The sequence below is a fragment of the Eurosta solidaginis genome, chromosome 5, assembly GCF_040869045.1.
Source record: "Eurosta solidaginis isolate ZX-2024a chromosome 5, ASM4086904v1, whole genome shotgun sequence".
Lineage (NCBI taxonomy): Eukaryota > Metazoa > Arthropoda > Insecta > Diptera > Tephritidae > Eurosta > Eurosta solidaginis.
This window is the reverse complement of record NC_090323.1, coordinates 30,052,191-30,077,087: the sequence shown is the minus strand read 5'-3', so window position 1 is coordinate 30,077,087 and position 24,897 is coordinate 30,052,191. Positions and strand designations below refer to the sequence as shown.

The following is a 24,897-nucleotide window of genomic DNA, read 5'->3' as shown; positions in this document are numbered from 1 at the left end:
TTGGTCGTATTGCTTTTTCATTTTTGTAAAAGCCAGCGATATCTGTAAATACAGGCTGATAATAAACTAGAGCGTTAATTTGAAAAAATTAGTACACTTGACTAGTTTTGCGAAGCGCAAATTTGTGCAAACATATGAGTATGCCGTGGATAAGCTTACATAGTTCATTGATGAGTTGAAGAAGTTCAGGGATCAATGGTCGATCATACTTCAAGAATGAAAGGTTCTGGCAGGTAGTATAGGAGTTGTGAATACCTTCGCAGAGAAAGAAGGAAGATAAGAAAGCGCCAGTTCGATGAATTACCTGGCGAATCGCCCGAGTGTGATTCCGAAACTCAATTCAAATAGCAAGTTTTTTACGTTCTCTTGGACTGCTTGATTGGTACCATGACAGGCCGTAAATGACATTGCGATTAAATTTAGTTTTTTGTGGAAGTATCAGGATCTGACGGAAGAAGAGCTCAGAGAAAAGGCAGCGGCATTCTGAACGATTTATGGCATCGATATTTATACGGATCTAATAGATAAAATCATTCATCTCAAAGCCATCCACTTAGCAAATTTGGGATGTGATTCGCTGCCACCATTTCAACTTCTGAACAAATTTCATGACTTGAAGATGGAAGTATAATTTCCTAACATCTGCATAGCATTAAGAATATTTTGCACACTTCCAGTCAGCGTGGATGAAGGGGATCGTTCTTTAGTCTATTGTCTCGCGTAAAAAGTTTTTTACGTTCTACTATGAGCCAAAATCGCTTGACAAGCCTTGGAACATTGACGCTGGAGTCGAGCCTTGCTTGCAGCATTAGTTTTGAATCGGTAATTTCCATATTCGCAGACCAAAAAGCACGGAAGGTTTTCCTTGGCTGATTCAAGCTCTTAAAATGTAGATATTTAGAAAAAGTTAATGTAAGTAAATCAAACAATTTATGTAAGTGCTCCAGTAAATCTTATTTCATATGAAACTAGCAGACCCAGCAGACGTTGCTCTGCCCTAAATTTGGCCTATCTGCCCTACTCCTCTACACTTTTTACTAATCTTTTTATTCACTCCTCCCTCCGTCATCTCCATCTTCGTCTCATTCTATCTCTTTTTCAGTCTCCTTCTCTCTTTTCTCAAGGTTTTCTCCTTCTTCTTCATCTCTTATTGCCAGTCCCAGAGGGTGGTATGTATTTTGTTCCAGTCCCATTCCGAGTCTCAGTCCCAGTCCCACCCCGAGTCTCAGTCTCAGTCCCAGTCCTAGTCCTAATCCCAGTCCCTGTCCGCCTCTGTTATACTTCCCGAAAAAAAGCATCGTAAATACTAATATAGGCAAATTTATATATGAAATTTCAGGCAAATCGAATAGGACGTATGTAAATAGGTATGTGGGTATTTTTAATTCTTGTCTTTATTTCGGCTTCGCAGGTATATTAATCAGTTTTGCCTGGTTGATGCGACTAAATCGAATATCACAATGAACTTTAGAGCTCTCAGCAACAGCTTTAATTTGATATCCATAATACACAAACATTCTAGGGGTATTTGATATCCATATTGTTTTGGCCTATATCTCGAGACCCTAGTCACCAAGCGGCGTAAAACTTACTCTGTATTATAGCACACATCAACAGCTTCAATTTGATACCCATAATATAAAAAAACATTCTAGGTGTATCTGGGGCCATGTTTTGGCCTCTATCTTGAGACCCTAGTCACCCAGCGGCGTAAAACTTACTCTGTATTATAGCACACATCAACAGCTTCAATTTGATACCCATAATATAAAAACACATTCTAGGTATATCCGGGTCCATGTTTTGGCCTATATCTCGAGACCGTGGTAACCCAGCGGTGTAAAACTTACTCTGTACTAAAGCATACATCTACAGCTTCAATTTGATACCCATAATATAAAAAACATATTCTAGGTGTATCCGGGTCCACGTTTTGGGCTATATCTCGAGACCCTAGCCTCCCAGTTGTATGAAAATTATCCTGTACTATATCACTCATCAACAGCTTTCATTTGATACCCATATTGTATAAACACATTCTAGGGGTAACCGGGTCCACGTTTTGGGCTATATCTCGAGACCCTAGCCTCCCAGTTGTATGAAAATTATCCTGTACTATATCACTCATCAACAGCTTTCATTTGATATCCATATTGTATAAACACATTCTAGGGGTATCCGGGGCCACGTTTTGGGCTATATCTCGAGACCCTAGTCACCCAGGGGTATGAAAATTATCCTGTGCTATAGCACTCATCAACAGCTTTCATTTGATATCCATATTGTATAAGCACATTCTAGGGGTACCCGGGTCCACGTTTTGGCCTATATCTCGAGACCCTAGTCAGCCAGGAGTATGAAAATTATCCTGTGCTATAGCACTCACCAACAGCTTTCATTTGATATCCATATTGTATAAACTCTGTCTAGGGGTACACGGGCCCACGTTTTGGCCTATATCTCGAGACCCTAGTCACCCAGGGGTATGAAAATTATCCTGTACTATAGCGCTCATCAACAGCTTTAATTTGATATCCATATTGTATAAACACATTCTAGGGGTACCCTGGTCCACGTTTTGATCTCAATACCCTAGGCACGTAGCGAAAAAAAGGGTAGACGTTGGCCGATTATCAGACCTACCCAATATGCTCACAAAATTTCATGAGAATCGGTTCAGCCGTTTCGGAGGAGTTCAGCCTCTAAAACCGTGACAGAAGAATTTTATATATTAGATAAAAGTGACAATGTGAATTGAAAAATTTATGTATGTTGTGTTATTTTTTTTACTGGATTGAGTTTATTTTTAGGGGCGCCCATAAACGCGAACTGTCCCAGGGGCCTGGCTCGGCTCTCTGCGGCCCTGCAGAGTATATTAATTTTGTTCGCATAACGTTACCCCGTAACGGCATAAACTGATCGAAATAGATATAGACTATATATCAAAATGGTCTGGGCGAAAAAAGAAATTCATTTAGCCATGTCCGTCCGTCCGTCTGTCCGTAAACACGATAACTTGAGTAAATTTTGAGGTATATTAATGAAATTTGGTATGTAAGTTTCTGGGCACTCATCCCAGATCACTATTTAAAATGATCGAAATCGGACTATAACCACGCCCGCTTTTTCAATAACGAAAATTTCGAAAAACCGAAAAAGTGCGATAATTCATTACCAAAGACGGATAAAGCGATGCAGCTTGGTAGGAGGGTGGACCTTATGACGCAGAATAGAAATTTTGTAAAATGTCGGACAATGGGAGTGGACCCGCCCACTTTTAAAAGAAGGCAATTTAAAAGTTTCGCAAGCTGTAATTTGGCAGCTGAGCATGTAATGTTCGGTTCCACCCGAACTTAGCCTTCCTTACTTGTTTTTCGTTTAAAGATGCTGCGGAAATTGTATTCCTAAATTCAGAGATAACACTTGGGTGAACAGTTACCTTAAGTCGATCTAGATTGGAAATTTCGCAGTAAAGAATATATTAAACTGTCTATAAATTTGCTTCCTGCCTCTATAGCTTTGGTTCAGTGACAAAACCTATTTTTAAAATTTCAAAATCAAAGTACATAAACACAATGTCTTTGAAATGGGGCCTAAATTCCGCAGCGTTTTGATCTATTTATACAAAGAAAGTATTTAAAAATTTGTTATCTCCTTTTTATTTGGTCTCATAAAATGTCAGAGGTTGTCACCATATTTATATGTTTCATCTCGAAAAGCTAGCATTTGTCAGTAGGAATTGTTGAATACCATTCTCAGGAGAACAGATTTTGAAGAGATTTAAAAGATATAATCGGAGCAGCAGTCGCCTTTCCTCTCTGCTTAAATTTTTTGCAAAAAAAAAGTTTTGTGGCGAATGTTGACATCACTATGCTGTTAGTAAATAATTACAACAACAAAAGCAGCCAGCAGCGACAGTCATAATTTATTCTCTTTGGAGGAATCAGTAATCAGTTGGATTTAAAAACGCACTTGTTAAGTAAAGTATAATTGTGAAGTACTCCTAAAGTAAACTAAATAAAGACCAGTTTGCAATACTGAATATTGGAGTTATTTATTCGACAGTTTGGCGATTATGCTCCTCATCCTATCCACGTTCTTCCTCAAATAGAAAATATTGCTGATAACGCTGTTGTTGCAGTCTTGTTGTTTTTGTTGATTGCTCACTAGATTGCTAACCCAACTCGTCGTTTTGGTAAGAGCAACGTGGAAGAGTGTTACAAGAATGAATGAGGAGTTGATTAGTAAAAATAAAACTTGTATGAACAAAAAAAAAAAAAATAGATAATTACTTAGAAAAATTCTTTTAGTTTTATGATGAGTTTATTAACTATGCCATGATCTTTTAGTGTGGCTGAACAAGGGGAGATTTAAGGAAAGTACGGTCACCAAGGAATAGTGCACTGTCGTAAACCTATGAACATACGAAACCTAAACCAATTTAAAACTCATAGTTCCACGTCAAAAACTTGACTAGTAAATTGATTCATGTAAAAATGTCATTAGTAAATAACCATTGAGCATGTTAACTTATTCATTCCGTATGTTCGTTACATTCACCTCCATTTAAGAATTTTTGGAATCGGTTTATATTTGGAATATTCGGACCTCGTGAGGTAGTATCAAACGAACGAATAATCTAAATTAACGGTTTATCCGGAACACTTCCATGAATACTTAACGGAAAAGAGCCTTCCGAAATTTCAGAATAAAAAGGTGAATACTGCCTGTGTAGCAGGACCACACAAAAGCTTAACTCGTCTGCCAAAATCAAAGCCGCAAAATAAAGTTCTAGGACAATAAGCTATTTTTATTTTATTTTTTTTTGTCAGTTCATTGCGACTTCTGAGGAGAGTATCAGCCCATGTCGGCTGCCAGTTCAAAATCGTCCTATCAAAAATTTTTCAAAAATTTCCCATTTCAGGATTTGTCACAAAAGCGTCCTTTATCAAACTCCCACTTATGTCAAAGTGGATTGAACTTATGCTCAGATAGGGAGTTTTTGAAACAAATTTTGAGATAGTGTATTTTTGAATAAAATTCTGAAGTACAGTATTCTTCAAACAAATTCTGAAAGAATGACCAAACCAACATAACTCTTTATCAATTAGCGAAATAATTAATAGGAAATCAATTATTTCCTCCAAAACCTTTTGCAATTACAAATTTATTATCACTACTTATATACTACTAAAGGTAGTTTTCTGGTACAATTTTCCGGAATTGAACCCGGCCAGATTTTTAAATTTGGGAGTGTCAAAGCTATGTCATCATTGGAGAACAAACCTCTAGTAAATGAATCATGGATATTTACCAGGTACTTATATTCGAAACAGCTCTCTCCTTATCCATCCTGATGTCGCGTTGTTTAAATTTTTCCAAAAAAAGGGCGACACAGAGAGAGCATTGCTAAATTTCTACTTCTATCACTTTAGTGAAAACTTCAAGTACTTAAATCATTAGTAAACAAATTATTTATTCATATAAAACGAAACTTATAAATTAAACAACATTTAACTTCTAGTTGTCGTACAAAACTTGAGGCAAATATTTCTTTGGTAAGCGCTTTTTCAACGTAAAGATAAAAACGTTACATTTTTCAATAATGGAAAAATTATATTTCTAAAATGTTTTAATTAAGCTAGTTAACTAAAATATTTATTTACAAATTTAGCAACAACTTAAACCTACAAATTGATTTGACCAGCAAATCTTGGATGATCAGTCACTCTTATTGACATTAAAGTAGCAAAAATTTAGATTTTTCTAAAATCGAAAAAAAATTTCGAATTATCTTCAACAAATTCACTGCTCAAATCTCTCTGTCTGCTTCTGCGCCGCAGTCAATGCAATGTGCATTAGGATTTTTGTAATTATTGTTGTAGTCAGACTTATGCTCCTCATTCTCTTCACGTTCTTGCTCATATAGAAAATCGTTATGAAAATATTGTTCATAACGCTGTTGTTGCTGATTATTGTCCTGTTGTTTTTGATGATTGCTCACTAGAGCCCAGCTCGTCGTTTTGGTAAGAGCAACGTGGAAGAGTGCTACAAGAATGAATGAGGAGTTGATTAGTAAAAATAAAACTTGTATGAACAAAAAAAAAAAAAAAGATAATTACTTAGGCATAGGAAAGCGGTGAAGTATTTCATTATTTTTGATTGTTTTCTACGTGTTATATAGAATTGTTGTAATATTGGCAATTTTGTCATTTACTGAGTATTTATGTTGATATGGGCGTGTTACTTTTTCACTTCGATGATTGCAATGTAAATGTGAACGATTTGTTAACATTTGTGCGCTTTTATATTTGGTGACGGGCCTTATTTGGTTGCGCGTTTTTTTTTTTTTTTTGTTTTTTTGTTTGTAAATTTGGTTGAGATATTTGTTTTTATATTTTATTTTAAATATTTGTTTTTTTATATTGTTTTGGGCTCGAGTGTGTGCGCGTGGTACACAATTTTTAAATGTCATTTATTTAACACAATATAAATCGAGTAAATATCACTAAAATTTTTCCTGTTGGTCCTAAGTTTGATACTGTAATTTTTAAATACCTATAGCTGTTAAGAAGTTTAAACATTAGAGTGTCTGTAAGTTTGCTCGAAATTTCTGCACAATATTAAGTTGCCATAAAATAGGATAAAAATTTCAAATAAACAGTCACTTGCAATTTAATAATAATTTGCTTAAGTTGCCTCAAGTTTAATCATGATATCATGCTATAGTTGTTGTCATTGTTGTCACAGAAAATCGGCTCTTGAAGTGCCTTGCATCAAAGTTTTTGCTTGTTTATGAATGTGAATGGCACATCTTTTTTTAACCAAGTTTGCTTGAAAATAAGCTAGGCGCTTTTTCACACCAATGCATACAATGATCATATGCATCATATCAGGTAATATCAAAGCATCGGAGAATACATTATATCCGCAGATCTTATTAGTATATGTATATCTTTTGTCTTATGATATAATTCTAGAGTATAATTATTTTGTACAATCGTGTTGTCAGATCGCAAAATATGATAAAATGTCATATCATATTATCAAAATGCTATGCCATTAAATGTTGCTCTTGTTGTTGTTGTTTTTGTTGTAGTAAAAGTAAAAGCAAAAGTACTACATATGTATACCCTTGAATACAGCACGTTCTTGTGCTTTCAACCGATGGTCGTACGAGCGATATGTGTGATGTCTCTTCATATCAAAATCGCGCCAAGCAACTCATTTCATTATCATTTATTGAAAAAGAGTATTAATTAGTACAATTATACAATTTCATCGTTTCGGATAGTCTCAAGTTTTTTAATATTATATAGATTCTTTCTTTGTGATGTTTTTTCTTCTGTTTCTTATCATATGATATCATCACATAATTTAGTATGTATGATATGTTGTCATATTACATTGTGTACCATTATAATCACCATATTTTGATATGTTATTATGCCATGTTAAGAAATCATGGCACACCAAAGTATACAACATCATCATATGGTACATCACATCATATCAGGAAATATCAAACCATTTAAGAGCACATCATATCCGCAGATCGTAAATGTCTGATGCTTGCTCAATTTGCTCTTATATGAAAAAAATTTGACATCGTACTATATGTTGCTATATCAGATTAAGCCTAAATATAAATATCATACCGAATCATATGACTAAAAAAATGAAGCTTAATCATAACCGTATGAAATCGCAAACCATGCCATTATTTTCTTTTGATATCACATATCACAGATATTATTTGATATTACACACGGTTATGACAACAAATCATAACCTAATTCATAGTTCGGAAGAAATATTACTCAGACAAAAAATACTCTATGAAACTGTTGTCGAAACGAATTTTAATCACATAGAAGTGCGGTTAGTTCCAGTATCGCCCATGACTCTCCATAGCGTGCTAAGCTATCTAAGACATTTTATCAAATCATAGAGTTACAGAAAGTGTCAAATTATATCATTATTTTTTATAAAAAAATGTGATGTTATATTTTATGATATCATGTGATTTGTATAATATGAATCAGTCAAATCATATTATTATAACGCACCAAGCAATATCCCCCGATTTTGATGATGCATAATTTGATTTAGATGTTTGCATAACAAAACATATATTTCCTTAATAATCGATTGTATTAAAAATTATTGTATTTCAAGGCATATGGTGAAGGAATTCATAATTCAGTATCGAAATATATAACATATTCTTTTATACAAAATAATACGGTAATGAAATATAAAATTTCTAAAGAAATTGTTTACAATTTTTGTTGTTATATCGGCCTACTGATATAACAACAAAAATTGTTAATACATCCCAGAGCACGGGGAAAAAGTGTCAATAAAATATGACACTATGGCATCATCGCCATAAACAAAGTCCAATTTTCACAACTATTCTGTAACAGATGTCGCAGTGCTGTGAATATCAATTGGCAAGAACCAGAATTGAAGTAGGAATAATAGGGGGACTCATGTAACCGTATAAATGCCTTATAAAGTGTGTAAACGTATAAATTTATCTAGTTTACGCAGGAGCTGTCAAATTTTGTATGAAAAATCATTTACACGATTTGTATAAATTTACGCGCACATTTCATTGTGTAAACGCGGTAAACTCAAAGGAATGCAACCTTGCAGACATTACAGACGGCATTTTCATCAAAAATATCCAACATCAGCAAGTAAAGGCGTTATAGTTTTGATTTTTCACTTAATCTTGGTATTTTTTAGTTTGTATAACAATCAAAAAAATTTTTTTGGAAATAATACAGCTGAAAAACAATCAAGTTTATCAAGAGTATTACTAGGTGCGTTCATATAACCGCGTGTGTAAATGGATATAATTTTACACCTTATAAGTTTATATGCTATCATGAGTCCCCCTAATGAAGACAAACAAAAAACCGCTGTGGTGGCTGAATGGTTATAGCAGCGGCGCCTAAACGTTGCCGATGAAGGAATTGAGCAGTTCCCGAAATGGATCTATACAACGAACTTTGGCAGTCTTTCTTCTATTCTAATTTAAAATTTTTTTCAATTAAGAAAAAATATATTATAACAATAATAATGATAAAATAATTATTGTTAGGCCTTGAGCTCGATTCAAACTCGCGAAATTGTTTACATATATGTCAAAATATATCACATTACATCATGTGAAATTAAGACATATCAAACAATGCCGGATGTTTTCAAATCACATGATAGTGTAAAGGAAGTACATATATCAAGTGAAGTAGTTATTTATAATACCATATAAATATATCACAAGTTATTTTTCCTCATAAACGTATTTCATCTCTAATCAAGTAGAAATGAATGATCAACTGATATCACATCAAACTATTCCAAATCAATTTATATCATATTAAATCGCATCGCTAAGAAAATCATCAAATTCAGGTAATATCAAAGGTCAAACGAATCCGATCACCACATCTAAACATGTATCTTATCATCACGTGATAGCATAAATGAATTTTATCATAAAATATATCATATAATTCATTTCAATTCATATTCTAAAAAAAAATGTCTAGCATATAACAACATATACCACATCATACCATGCGAAATTAACAAACAATCCCAATATCCGGAAATTATGTGATTGTGTAAAGGAAGTACATATATCATATGAACACATATTTATCAAAATATCACATCATATCATTTGAAATTAAGGGATATCAAACTATCCCAGATATTATTAGTGCAGAGAAAGTGCACACTTCATATTATGCCATTATTTATCATACCATATATATTTTCTACAAGCTATTTCTTCAAATTATCGTAAATCATCTCAAGATCGTACAATCACACCAAGTAACTTCACATCATGGGACAGGTGTAATTTCTTATTAAATACTCAAACGAACTCCATCCTAACATGTAAATATGTATCACATCCTATAAAAAAAGTACATTTGCTAAACACGAAATATTATAATAAAAATTAAGCAGTAACAAAGTCTCCTATTCGGCATATGTGCTAAGTTTTAATACAAATTTTTTATTGGAAACCTTGATAACTGCTAACATATCTACAAACCATGTGATCGATTTATCTTCGCAGCAAAAACGTGCTCTTATATATACTCATAAAGTATATATATATAACTTTATAATATATCACATTAAAGATTTGAAAGTATTGATGTTTTTCGAGTATGATATGCATTGAGACCGCGCCAGCCAGAAAACGGCTTATTTCAAAAAATAAGGGACACCCCAAAGCACAAACTCCATATGTAGGTATGCGAATGTGTAGATAAATGTTATTACTATATTATTGGTGCGCTTGTATAGTTAACCCGGTTGACGTTAATAAATGTAAATCGAAAGAAGAAAATTGCTATTGAGGAATACTTTCGTAAAAATAATGCTGCACCGTTTATTTTCGTATGTCTAAAAATAAATCGAATTTGCATAAACACTGTGCCAAAAAAGTGCTGGAAAGTAACATTCATAAATTAAAATATTTTAAAAATATCTTAGAGTTGCATTTTTGTCTGTAGCTTTGATGATGATGAAATAACAGTATGTAATTACAATACCCGATTGAAATTGATAAAACCAAAAACATAAACAATAACAAAACCATTGTAAGGTTAGTTCTAATTGGTTCAGATATTCTTCTTTAAAGACACATACATAATTGCGTGCACGATGGCAATAAAGCGCATCAGTCAAGTCTTCTTCGTTGATGCGAATTAAAAAGCTAAGTTTTATTTACCCCAAATGTTCACCAGAACTGAAAGAAATAATTTCTGCTTCAGGGAAGTCTTTTTCATTGCCATTTAACGAATTAAGGGTTTGAACTCCCTTTCGTTTATTTCTGTAGATGTCTTGGTAAAGCATGTTCGCATCTTCCAATGACCTTTTTTCTGCTCCCAAAGTCCATAAACGGGCTCAAATGTTGCCTCCACGTCTCTAATGGGCTGGACACGTAACCAGTTCGTTTTTATTGCTATTGCAGAAATTTTGGCCGACTTGTACTCTTCTGTCAATCACCAGAGTTTCTGATAAAATTTTCGGTGTATTTTTTTCTCCGCCTTGCATAATGGCGTCTAATGGCTCCTATAACCCACAGCAACAACAAAAAAATCGATTTTGGAAAAAGCAGTTTATGTTCGAAAAAACGTTCATATAATCCAAGTGGAGGCAGAATGCAGATTTTTCCTCCTTTTAAAAGTCAGTAAGCAATAATTTCATATCATATCGAAAGCAGACATCTATTTGAGTAATAATAGTAATGACTTGGCGCACTATATGTACCTCCTATAAGACTAAATGCCGACTTTTGCACGGCAGATGAAACACGGAGGGATTGTCAAAACACCAACGAGGGGCGACAGTTTCATAAGTTATTCCATGTTAGCACACTGCACATATTTACCAACACCATTGGTGGCATCGTCTGTCACATTCAAAGCATCAGAAATTTATCAAAAAAAGTATCCATTTATTAACGAAGAGCTATCGGTTATTTAACGAAAAATTATAACAAAGTTATCTAGTTAGCGAAAATTTATCGATCTGTTATGAAAATGTATAGAGTAGATATCGAAACGTTATCGGTTTCTTTTCGGAATGTTACCAATTTGATATCGGCATGTTATCGATTTGATATGGACGACTCATCGGTTGGTTATGAAATAGATACTTTTAAAAATTCAATCGAGGACACACCTATAACAAGGCGCTAAAAACCGATAGCCCGACGATAGAAATTCGCTATCGATAACAAGCCGAAAACAAAACAATAACTTGTTACCAATGAGAAGCAGAAGAAGCTCTTTTCCAAAAGCCCAAAACTATATGTTTCTGGTAACGTCGCTTCTGTTGTGGTTTAACTTCAACCCCTTGGCGGACTCTTGTTAATCTAAAACATTAGTTTTACAGACATACATTTATAATTTTACACATTGAACTTCACAAGCACTTTGATGTGGTGTTTGCCGTTGGATTCGTTTGGATATCAACTAGCCGGATGCAACCACCTCTGCTATAAAGTCTAGGTAGATTTCAATTGCATATCCTTAAATCTTAGTCATTAAATAAGATAATCTACATTGATTTGGCGAACTCTTTGTTGAACCATTTGTCACTTCTGGCTACATCGCGAACATCTGACGAAGTTAAGCTTAGCACTGACATTGCCAACTACTAGTGCTACATGGTTTAACATCTGTCAATTTGCCTCCATGTAATTTTTCTCCAAGTATCTTTATACAGCCTCAAAGTTGCAATCTTGATGCGTTTGCTTTTTTGATTGCCATAGCTTTCCGCTTTCAATCGCCAATTAGTCGATATTTGCAACAATATCTGTATAGAAGCCTTCTCTGGGATTCAAGGGGTTGATAAGCGCAATTCAGAGCTTCCGCAACCCAATTGTGAATCTCACCTAAGCGAGCAAACCCTGTTACAAATATGAATGTATCATACGCATATTTAGCAGGTGAAGTTATGGCGACCCCAAGTTCCTCGTGGAATTAGAGTGCGTGATGGTCTAGAAGTTTCAATGTAGTCATATTAAATCGTTCCCGAGATGGTTGGGCTAGTGCTTCAGCGGTGCTTGTTACAGGAACGTACCGGATCTATATCCAGCAAATGACCATCAAAACCGTCGGGGAGTGTCTTTATCACTACAAAAACAACAATTACAGAGAAAGTTCCGCAGACAACCTCTAGCAGTAAGAACTTTTTTTGCTAAGAGAATCAGTTCAAATAAATAATTGGCTTTAATAACTTAGGCCGAGCTTCTCTTCTTATTTGCATTGTGTACCTAACAAATTGGCAGGGCGGAAACTATGTATATGTTTTATGCCAGTCCCAGACGGCAGCTGCAAGGTAGATAAAATTTCCCACTGCCGAAAGGGCGGCCTAGTTTGGAAACTTTTTTTAATTGAAATCACTTTTACCTAAATTTTCGATATTGCTTTGCCCGGGATTGAAAACCAAAAACTTCGGTGTGGTGGGTGGAAGCCGCGGCCACGAACTGAAATCCTCACGGGTCAAGTTAGTTTTTTGTGCATATCATGACTGACTAAGCTTTATGCGTGCTTCTTCTAAGTTTCGGACTGTGATGAGGATACGATTTCAAAGTGTCACGCTCTGTAAAATTGGGTTCAAGTAGCACTATAGGTACCATTTTAAGTGTAAGGCACATATACGCTAACCCTCTTTTTTAGTATCCCTACCTTCATGGGTTTCTGTTCGCGAAGCTCCCCCCTTTTTGCTTCTTGCTATCCCTTATAGCGGCCTTTCATACTGTGTCTAATATTAGCATCACTATGCTGTCAGTACATAATCACATCAACAAAAACAGCAACGAGCCAAAATTACCTAGAAGGCGACGAAGAATATCCACATACACATATGTATATATTCATCAGCTAATAGCAGAACTTTGATACACATACACACGCATATGGCTAGTAGAAAAGCATAAACTACAAATATACATATATATAGCTGGTAACCAAGCATGAGATACAACTGTTCTCGAACACATTTTCGCGAAATGACTATACTTTAGGAGAAATGGGTGAACGAGAAAACCGAGAGTATAAAAGCGGCGCAAGCTGAGGAATCAGTAATCAGTTTGATTTAGTCACGCTATTAGTTGTGAAGTGAAGTATAATTGTGAAGTGCTCCCAAAGTAATCTATATAAACACCACTTTGCAATATTGAATATTGGAGTTATTTATTCGACAGTTCAGCGATTCGAACGTTAGCAGAAGCTGTATAATAACCAGGATTTCCCAAAATTCGTTACAATACAAATAAAAAGAGAGTGACACAAAAGTCTGCATTTAACTTTGTATTGTGCGCACGCTCTTAGTAGTTAAATTCGTAAATCTGGCAACAATGTTTTATGAGGTGGTAGGTTAATCATCACTTGGACTTCCTTTATGTAAACAGGTTTTATTTTAAAAGCGCCTAAAAATATGCCAGTCGCAAATACTTTTGATACATATATATAATATATGCATATTAAGTAATGTATATATGTAAGTAGATATATATATATATATATAAGTACCTCTTGTACATTTTAAAAACTTGTTGAATAAAAGACCATAAAGGAATTTGCATAAATTTACTAAAAGAAAATGCTAAGTATGTACTGTCAATGATACCTCCTTTTTTTGTATCTTTTGTTATTTGTTTGCCACTCAGTGTACTGATTTTATTTCAAGCCCACTTCTTGATTTACGACTAATTAAGTCATAATTAACGACGTTGATTTTTGACACGGATGAGAAATGTACATGATTCAGTTTTTCCGGCTGTATACAATTCAGCATATATATCAAATTTCAATCAATACCAATTTTGATCTGAAATTTCTTTGACGTTAATAAATTTTGTCAAAATAGTCAATTGTGTGAATAACTGGATAATATATTGCTTTATTTGATATCTTTTTGGAAATTGCATCCACATACAAAAGTATAACTGTAACATATTTTTTCTTAACATGTATAAGAGCTTAATACTTCCAACTTAATATAAAGCGCAACAAATAAAAAACTCTAGTATAAGCGCTCTTTGTTATTAAATGTCAGAAAAGAGATCAGCTAACCTAAAGGGCCCATTACTGATACTTAGCATAGACTTGACTTGACTTGAGAACTGTCACTTACAGTTCTGTTAAATGAACATTGCATGTTACTGATTACTCAAAACTTAGCAACACTTAACTTGACTTAGAAGTCTGTTGAATTTTAGTTTTCTATGTAAGTTCTAAGTGACGTTTACATTTTGAGATGCCATTTGTTTGTTTCCATTTCATTTTGACATTTTGTCATACAAATTAACATTTATTGATTATGATGCCAGATTGTATGCGCTAAGTGGAGTATAATCGTGGCTAAGTGGCCAGTAATGGGCCCTTAAGCCTATAGTGCCTCTTCTCTATGCTACCAAAAGTGCGCGCACAGGGACGCGAGATAAGTTTGCTACAGAGAAGTTTTTCGCAGAACATAAAACTGATGATTTCCCCACTCTGCTCTCACTCCTGCACCATTATAGCAAGCTTCGGCCTAACGATGGAATCGAATAATGGGGCCGCAGAGAAATGGGCGCCGCCAAATTCCGTTAAATTAGCCAATTAACACATATAAGTTGCTATCTGACGCGTTGCGCGAAAGAATGAGGACCAATTTGGACGAACTGATTGGACCGTACAGCTTCAGACTTGCAATTGCTACTACCGACCAAATCTTGGAGAAGGCTAAGAAGGTAAGACATTCTGCAAGCCCCATTTCTTTTTCTACAGCTTTGGCAGCGCGAAAAAGTTTTTCCTGTATCTAGCTACTTCGTTGGAATTTTAATTCCCTGCAAGGTTTTTATTGCTTTGTCGAAAAGCAATCAGCTCTGCAAGTATTCAGAAGAACGTCTCTAATTTCCTTTAAGCCAAACGGTATTTTAGAAAAAGCGACTCACCATCAAATAAATCCTTTAACTGAAAGGCGGAGAAGATAATCCCCGACGTTTCTTATGCTTTGTTTTCACTATGTCAAAATCACTGACATTAAATACAGACATAACTGTCACCATGGCGATTTGGTGTTAAATGTGTTTTCATTACATATTAAAAACTTGCATGAAGTCGATATAGCAGTGTGTGCCAAAGACTGTCATCAAATTGTGGTGTCAGTCGATTGACATCCAGTTTTCACCATTGACGTCAAACGTTAAGTAAGTATTTTTGACAGCGACGGGGTCATTTCGGGACTATTTCGGGATCATTTGGGGTACCTACCGGCATCATTTCTGGTTGGTTTTCGGGTTCCGTCCGGGATCCCATTGGGGTAATTTCGGGACGTATTCGGGATCATTTGGGGTACCTTCCGGCATCATTTCTAAATGGTTTTCGGGTTCCGTCCGGGATCCCATCGGGGTCATTTCGGGACTTTTTCGGGATCATTTGGGGTACCTTCCGGCAGCATTTCTAGATGTTTTTGGGTGTCGGGGTCATTTCGGGAATTTTTCGCGACTAATACAGGATCATTTGGGGACCCTTTCTCCATCAATTCTGGAGGGTTTTAGGGATCCGTCCGGGCTCCCATCAGGGTCATTTCGGGACTTTTTCGGGATCATTTGGGGTACCTTCCGGCATCATTTCTAGATGGTTTTGGGTATCCGTCCGAGATCCCATCGGGGTCATTTTGGCACTTTTTCTCGACTAATACGGGATCATTTGGGGACCCTTCCTGCATTATTTCTGTGTGGTTCTCTGGATAAGTCTAGAATTGTGTCGTTGTCATTTCGGGTTTTTTTGGGACTATTCCGGGAACTTTTGGAAACCCTTCCGGGTTATTTCTGGATGGTTTCCGGGATCCGTCCGCGATATCGTCGTGGTAAATTCGTGGCTTTTTCTGGATAAATTCGGGATCATTTGCTGGATCCTATCAGCTTATAAGCTCATATAGATCTTTTTTTACTCAATTACAAAAATAAAGTGCATTAGACAGAAAAAAATATTTAAACAGATAACTTGATAAGCAGGCTAACGTGAATAGCCCATATATTTCAAATTCTCCTTGCGGAAGGGGCCGCGGGTAAAGGCTAAGATATTTATAAAGAAAAAAGAACTCAGGCGGAAAGAGCAGCGTAGGCTGTTCCACTTGGCAGATACCTCAAATTGCGACATCTTTAAAATATCCGCCACATCTTGCCATTAAGCCTCCCTCAAATTCCGGTCCCTGTATTGAGGCGAAAGAAAATTCAAGGCGCCCTCCTTGACCTCTACTTCCTGCAATAGCCTCTTCGTTTGCTCTGCTGTCCATTTTTCAGTCAGTTTTCTCACCCGCTTCCTTTTTTCAGTGGTACTACCGACTGGGTGAACGAAAATTGCAGAATTTGAAGCTGACTCATCCATTACGTCCTCCAACTACCTCAACCGCAAACGGCAACCCTACTCAAAAATGTCCCTATTGTAATGCGGAGTGAAATACCTTTCGTTGGATACCAATATCGGCATATTACATGCAATTTTTTTAAATTTCGAATAGGTGGCAACCCTAATTGGCAACCCTACTCAAAAATGTCCCTATTGTAATGCGGAGCGAAATACCTTTCGTTTGATACCCATATCGGCATATCTCATGCAATTTTTTAAATTTCGAATAGGTGGCAACCCTAATTGGTAACCCTACTCAAAAATGTCCCTAATGTAATGCGGAGTGAAATACCTTTCGTTTGATACCCATATCGGCATATCTCATGAAATTTTTTTTATTTCGAATAGGTGGCAACCCTAAACGGCAACCCTACTCAAAAATGTTCCTAATGTAATGCGGAGTGAAATACCTTTCGTTTGATACCCATATCGGCATATCTCATGCAATTTTTTTTAATTTGGAATAGGTGGCAACCCTAAATGGCAACCCTACTCAAAAATGTTCCTATTGTAATGCGGAGTGAAAAACCTTTCGTTTGATACCCATATCGGCATATTTCATGCATTTTTTTAAAATTTCGAATAGGTGGCAACCCTAAATGGTAGCCCTACTCAAAAATGTCCCTATTGTAATGCGGAGTGAAATACCTTTCGTTTGATACCTATATCGGTATATGTCATGCAATTATTTTTTTTAAATTTCGAATAGGTGGCAACCTTGTGAAACGTTCGTTTAATGACAGATTTGCCAGCATGTTGGCAAAGGGGAAACGAAAAAAAATATTAAAGGGAAAATAATACGAAAAAACGGAAAATAAAGGATAATGTGAAAAGAGAAAGAGATTAGAATGAAAAAAAAAGTAAAAATCTATAAAGAATACAGTAGCGCTGATGATTTGCCCGGGTTAGGATATACCCGAGTAGCATTACCCGTGTAACTCGAATGTGTTTGAATTCTAAGGCGGTGACCCAAATAAAAGCCTTCATTCATCCCTCCGTCAGCCTATCCTCCCTAAGAGTGAAAACAAAAATTGACACTGATGATGGAACAACGCCGAAACCGGTTTGTCTCAAAACCTAATTTGAAAAGGGATGACGGAAAATCGTTCCAATATACACCTTAGAGTTATCTTCATATGTATTTTTGCATACACTTTTATTTAAGTAAAGGTATCGTAACGAAATTTTACATAAAATTTCTCCTTACCATGAGTAATGTTCCCACTAAAAAGAGACGTGATCGGATTATAACCGTACGCCCGTTTTATGTATCACATATATCCTATAAATATAATTCTTTGATATTTCATATCAGGAAAAGCTATTCTCTTCATATTTGACACCCCGTATAGAGCTGACGTGATCTGCATACAAACCTTACAAAATGGGCGTGGCAACACCTACTTATTTAAAAAGCTTTTGCTGTGGCAATATCATGAAACACGTTAAAGATAGAGTGTTGACATTTGGTATGAGTAGTTGTAATTTAAAGATGATCTCGTCCAGATGGAATTACGAAAATGCTAACACTTTAGCGAAGCTATCTCGTTAGGAAGAATTAAAATTACATATTAAACAAATTAAAAAACAGACTTGAAAATGCCTACTTGAGCAGATCAAAGATTTTAAAAAAGCTTGGCAACGACTTTCGGTAGCGTTATCTCGAGAATGGTCAAAGCTATAGTGATGAAATTTGGCATGCGTTTACGCTCTTGACAGAAAAATCGGTCTACGAAAAGTCACAAACATCGGCTTAGTGTATAGATAATAGTAAAAATATGCATAGGGTGTACAAGTATGAATGTTTGTATAAGAACCGAGTCCTTTTTTAACACCCGACTACTTTTTAGATCTGGCTGCTTTTGCAGCACTGGTTCTCCTCAGCTATAATGTACAAATTGAACACTAAAATAGCAAAGAATCAGATCATTTGCGCCTTGGCTACCACGCTACTTTTGGCATTTAAAATTAAAGTTCTCTCTCGGCAAACGAAAATCATGCTCTTCAAGTAACTTATCCTACCCATCCGGCTATACGGTGCAGAAGCATGGACCATGACAACATCAGATGCAGCGGCTCAGGAAGTGTTTGAGATAAATTTTCTTCGAAAGAGTGACGGACCTCTACGCGTTGGTGAAGGCGAGTACTTATGAAGATTTAATGCTGTACGAGTTTTACGCAGACATCAACATAGTCTAGCGAATTAAAACGCAGCGGCTACGTTGGCTGGGCCGTGTTATTCGAAAGAAAGATGACGGTCCGGCTAAGAAAATATTTTTTATCGGAAGCCGCCTGTGGAAGCAAAGGAATAAGGCGGCTCCACTCCGCTAGAAGAACTAGGTGGAAAGCGATCTAAGCTCCCTTGGTGTGACCGATTGGCGCTAGTTGGCAGAGCGAAGAAGCGGCTGGCGCGCCTTTTTGGACAGCCATAACTTTTTATACGTTTAAGCGCCAATTAAGTACGTTTTTATTAAATTTAGTCAATGAAATTCTTCATTTCTTCGAAAATTTTACGAGTTTTATTACTGAAAATGTGCAAACCAATTTCTAAAACGTTTTACATCCTATTTTTTTAATCGAGTTTTCTGAGTTTTGAAGTATGCACTTTTGTACCTAAATCAGTTTTAGTACAACAAAGTGCAAGTTAAAGGTATCTCAAATTCGTATTGAATTTTGAAAATTTTTTGCTGATCTTTATTATAAATAATAAAGCTATGCGCCCTTTCTTTGGGAAGAAACTCTTAAACCCCAATCGGAAAAGCATTGTCAAAAAGCAGTGGGAATTTTGAGTGACTTTTAACTTGCACTTTGTTTGACTAAAATTGATGGGGTTACGAAACTGCATTCTCAAAGAAATTCAGTAAACATTAAATAAAAAGTTTGAAATTTTCGTTAAATTTTCTCGAATTTTCAAATTTTTCGAGAAAGTGTTTGAGATAGGTTTGCATAGTTACGAAATTTATGGCAGCTTTTGCTTAAATATTGAAAATAAAAAAATAACAATTAATTAGAAAAAATTTGATAAAAATTGCCAATGCTATTTTTCTGTTCAAAGCTGTATTTTGTAAGGATTTTACGTCATCCCTTGGTTAGGAGACAAGGCGTTTTCGGCGTAATGTCATCTTCAGAGGGCAAAGAAATTGTTGCGACAGCACCTGCGTGTAACTACTGGATTTAATCTTGTAAAGGACTCTTACTTCGGTAATAACAGTAGCGAAGTTTTATCATTAAAGCAAAAAAAACTATGTGCGAAGAGTGATATCATTTTGTTATTACAGCTACAACAATGCTCGTGATGTGATATCGGACAAAGATCTTGAGGCGCGTTCATTGATATAATGTTGGTAACTTCCTTCGGAATATACCGAAAGCGTTTGAACTTTTTATGTTTATTTTATTTTTGTAGTTTTTGTGTTGCTAAAGGTCATACTGGTGTTACATAATACTGCAGGTATAAACACCCTTACATAAATATTTACTTATTATATCGACACATTTTTCATAGCATGTTCATGCGATATCAGCCAAGTACTGATAATCGCATATGGAAACCGTACTTCTTCCATACAACAATCATACAAAATCACTTAAAAATCCAGTTTTTGCACAAATCGAAGCAGATTATGGATATAAGCACATTTAATTTAGTATATACTACCAGACGAACAAGCAGTTTTCAAATATAAACTTAAATATATTTAGAACCGCAATAAAATCAGAATAAATCTGCATTAAAAAATTAAGATAAAAATAATGTACCAGACAAAGGAAATGCAGTGAACATAAGTTGCAAGTATGCAGGTGTGATGAGCTGAGACACTTTATATAAATACACAAGAAAAAGAAATACAAACTTTCTAAGGTATATAAGGCACCTGACGTGGTTTATGCGTGGTACAGAACGGCTTTGAACGTTCGCTGAAAAGTATTTGTAAATATTTGAAGATGAAGGCTTTTCTGCTGATTGGTGGGTAGAAGAGGAGTTTTTTCCATTAAAACAAATTAAATAAATTTTAATATAAAAAAAATATTTTAATCAAAATTATATTAAATTTAAAACTCAGTTTTTATAAATATTCTCGAAACTAAAATTGTTAAATAAATGTTTCTTAATTTCAGCTCTTCTTGCTGGCGTTTGTGTGAATGAGATTTCTGCAGATTTTGGCAGAAGTCTACAGCAACAAACTCAACAATACTTGTACAATCGGCCCGATCAACGTAGTGATATCAATCAGAAAGATCAGCATGCACAAGAAATTCAGCAACATGTTCAACAACATATTGTACATGGCCATCAACATGTTGCACATCATCACCAGGAACAAGAAGTTGTATCAAATAACTTGCAACTTCATGAACAACAAAATGTTGATCAAAATCAGCAAAATTATCAACAAGGTCAAAAACATGTCACACATGCTCAACATGGTCAGCAACATGCTCCACATGCTCACCAACATGGTGAACAACAAGTTGAGCAGGGTCAGCAACATGTTACACAAAATAAACAACATATTTCTCATAGTCCCCATCAAGTTCAGCAGGGTCAACAGCATTTTTCACATGGTCAGCAACATCAATCACACGGGCAGCAGCATATACCACAGGGTCAACAGCATGTTGGGCAAGATGTTTCACAACATATACAACACAAACCCGTATCAAACCAACACAAATCCACCGCTGTGCCCAAAATCACTGTCACTGGTGTTGTACAGCACGTTCCAATACCACATGACGACTATGAGTTGCCCAATAATGTACAACATATCCTCGATAAGGTACACCAACACATTCCACAACTTTTGAAACATCACGCGACACAAAAAAATCAAGGGAAAGGCAGGACCGTGGATAATGATGTGACGATACCGGCAGTGCCAGAAAATGTACGAAATATTCACACACACATTCCACAAGTGACCAACAATAATTTGCAGCAACAAAAGGAACAGCAAGACGTACAAAGTGCAGTGGTTGTCGACAAAAATTCCCACTCAAAAATTCCTGCTGTACATGTTCCACAAATTGGTAATACTAATCAACTACACCACCCACAAGTACCAGCGGTTGGTGTTGTAACAGCAAACAACTCCACCGCTACGTCAGCACAAGTACAACAAGCTATCAACGAAGAGCGTCAGTTTATTCCAACAGTTATTTCCTTTTTAACACAGCAAGCACAACAACTACAGCAACTTATTGGCAATTTTCAACGTCCAATTGCACAAGAAGTATCGCCAGTACCCGCTAAAGTTCAAGAAGTTGTTGATCAGGTGCGAACACATGTTCCACGAATCGACGAGCAAGTTCCACATAGCGTTAATCATACGCATAAACAGCAGCAGGGTGTTGTTGTTGTTGTGCCACCAAAAGTTGGTACTAACGTTAATGAAGTACATCAACATGTTTCACATGTGTCCAATCAAGTGCATCATCAACAAGGTGTTGTTGGAGTTAAACCGGTAGTTAGTTCCAATGTGCAACACGTTGTCAATCAAGTACATCATCATGTTCCACAAGTCGATGGTAATGTGCAGAAACAAGAACAAGGAGTTGTGGTACCACCAAGTGTACAGCACGTAGTTGGTCAAGTGCATGAGCACATTCCACATGTAATCAATCAAGTGCAACAACAACAGCAAAATGCCGTTCTAAGTGGTAACTCAGTCCAGCCTGCTAATGTGCCACATATCGTAGGCCAAATGCACCAACATATTCCACAAGTCATCAATCAGGTTAATCAGCATAAACGACAAGTGCAAAAACAGCACCACGTCGTCGACCAGCAACAAGGCGTTGTGGTTGCCTCGAAAGCACAAGGTGTGCTCGAGCAACATGTTCCACAAGCGGTCAATCACGAACAGCAACGTGGGGTTAACAAGACAGCGCATCATGTGCAAGGTGTTGTGGTTCCTTCTAAAATACAAGGTGTGGTAGACAAAGCACACCAAAATATTCCACAAGAAGTGAACAACGCACAACAAGTAGGCGTTAAGAAGCCAAATCAACAAGTTGAAGGTGTTGTGGTTTCTCAGCATGCGCAAGCGGTTGTCGACAAAATTCACCAACACATTCCACAAGTGATCAATCAAGTCAATCAGCACAAACAACAAGTACAGAGCCCACAACAGGGTGTTGGCGACCAAATTCAAAGCGGTGCGATTCCTCCTAAAGTGCAAAATGTTGTACACAATGTCCACCAACATATACAACAAATTCCACAAGTGATCAATCAAGTAGAAACACACAAGCAACAAGAACAACAACAACAGCAGGACAGCAACAAGCAAGGTCAGCAAGCTCAACGTATTGTGGTTGATTAATTACACCAACATATTGCACATGCCGTCAATGAAGTGAGACTGCATACACGTCAAGTAAAGCAACAATAACGTAGCGCCATTCATCATGCTCGTCCAACAACATGTCGAGTTGGTACAGGGTGTCCGAAAAATTGGTCAAGCCTGAAAGTTAAATCGAATATTTCGAATCTTAATGTATTTATAATGTATATTTTGAGGTCTTAAATATATTAATACAAAAGTTTATATAGAGTTTACTTTAGTTTTTCTTTGACTTGGAAGAAGCGGAAGGTTGGTTGGGTTAAAAAAATCACTTGCGCGGCGCTAGGGCTAGTAGCAGAACGTAATAATGCAAAAAGCTGCACATATCCCTAGCACTCCCCTAAGCTTTCCCATTAAAGAACATTGAAGGTAGCATTTTGGGGACCATGCGCACGATGTTTGCACTACTCTAAACTGGTAGAGAGATCAATCAACTCAGGACCAACCATGCTGCTAGAGGTAATTCAGCTTCAAAGTGGAGTGATATCGGTAAAGAATTGTCAAGGTATGACACAGCCAGAGGTGTAGCGGCTATGATGCACATAACCCTTTCCAAGGATCGATCTCAATGCCATAATCACGTTTAAGTATATTATAGGCAATGCCACTATCCCTTGCAGAAGGAGACTTAAGAATATTCAAACTTAGAAAGATCTAAAGAGAAGATGCTGGCAGCATTGCAACAGTAGCAAAGTTGGGCAACCAATCCCTTATTTTCATTAAATGCCAAAAAAAAAAAACAATTTTAAAACGGTGAGGTGGTTTTCACCTACCACATTGAACCTCGTGGTGAACTGATTTTGTGAAAGAGGGCTTCTTCTTGTAGTGATAAGGAGGCTACCAGTTCGCTACGGGCGAGAATATAAATTGGCTGGAGAAGCTATGAACTGTGCTGGCTACCCCTAGAGGGGACTATACTAGAGCTCAAAGTCGACGCTGTCAGAACAAAATGAATTTAGTTCTGAATAACTCGATCCCGTATTGAAGGTATTGTTTACCTACAACAAATATGACGATATTGAATCCAGCTACTATGTATACTTCTGAAACAAACTTTTGCAAAGAAGCAGCCTAAGGCCGAGAATTCAGTATACTGGTATAATGGTCTTCACCCTAAAGAAACATGCTTCATAGGATCTACAGCCAGCCGCTTATAATAGGGGAACTACTTACTGACAAGTTGAAATATAATAAGACGGAATGGAGAGTGGATAGAATGGATTGGTTTATACTAGTGGATGGCAATCTCATTGAGGAGATTCCAACGCTCATCACGAACCGTGGTGTTCCACCTTGCAAGCATACAACAAGGGAGAAATAAACGGGGACGCCTACGAGACGTGGTAGGACATTTTTGTGGCTCGCCATACACTTCCATCGTTAGTGCAGGGCTTGACAACTTCATCAACTGGAAGCCCATGCTCACATGACATCCAACCGCCAGCCCATACTCCACACTCTGTAGCTATCAGACGATTTTATGACATCTGAACCCCGCAGATTCATCAATTTCTACAAAAAGCAAACTCGGCTGACTATAAAGTATGCATGAACAATTTGCAACGTGCTTTTCGCAAAGTCATTGATTACGCGTCGGTTCGCTTTATTCG

At 36.4% G+C, this 24,897-nt stretch overlaps 1 protein-coding gene across 3 annotated transcripts in view; it reads right to left on the bottom strand.

Annotated features, from left to right (window-relative positions):
• The window catches only part of LOC137254449 (uncharacterized), a 447,929-nt gene that overhangs the window by 143,604 nt on the left and 279,428 nt on the right, over positions 1–24,897 (bottom strand). For 2 of the 3 annotated variants that reach the window (XM_067792139.1, XM_067792138.1), the window contains exon 3: positions 5,551–6,048. The exons of the other annotated variant lie outside the window; for it this stretch is intronic. In XM_067792139.1, the coding sequence (XP_067648240.1) occupies positions 5,813–6,048 (236 nt within the window). In that variant the 3' untranslated portion in view covers positions 5,551–5,812. Of the gene's footprint in view, positions 1–5,550; positions 6,049–24,897 lie in introns of those variants that run through there. 3 annotated transcript variants of the gene reach the window in all.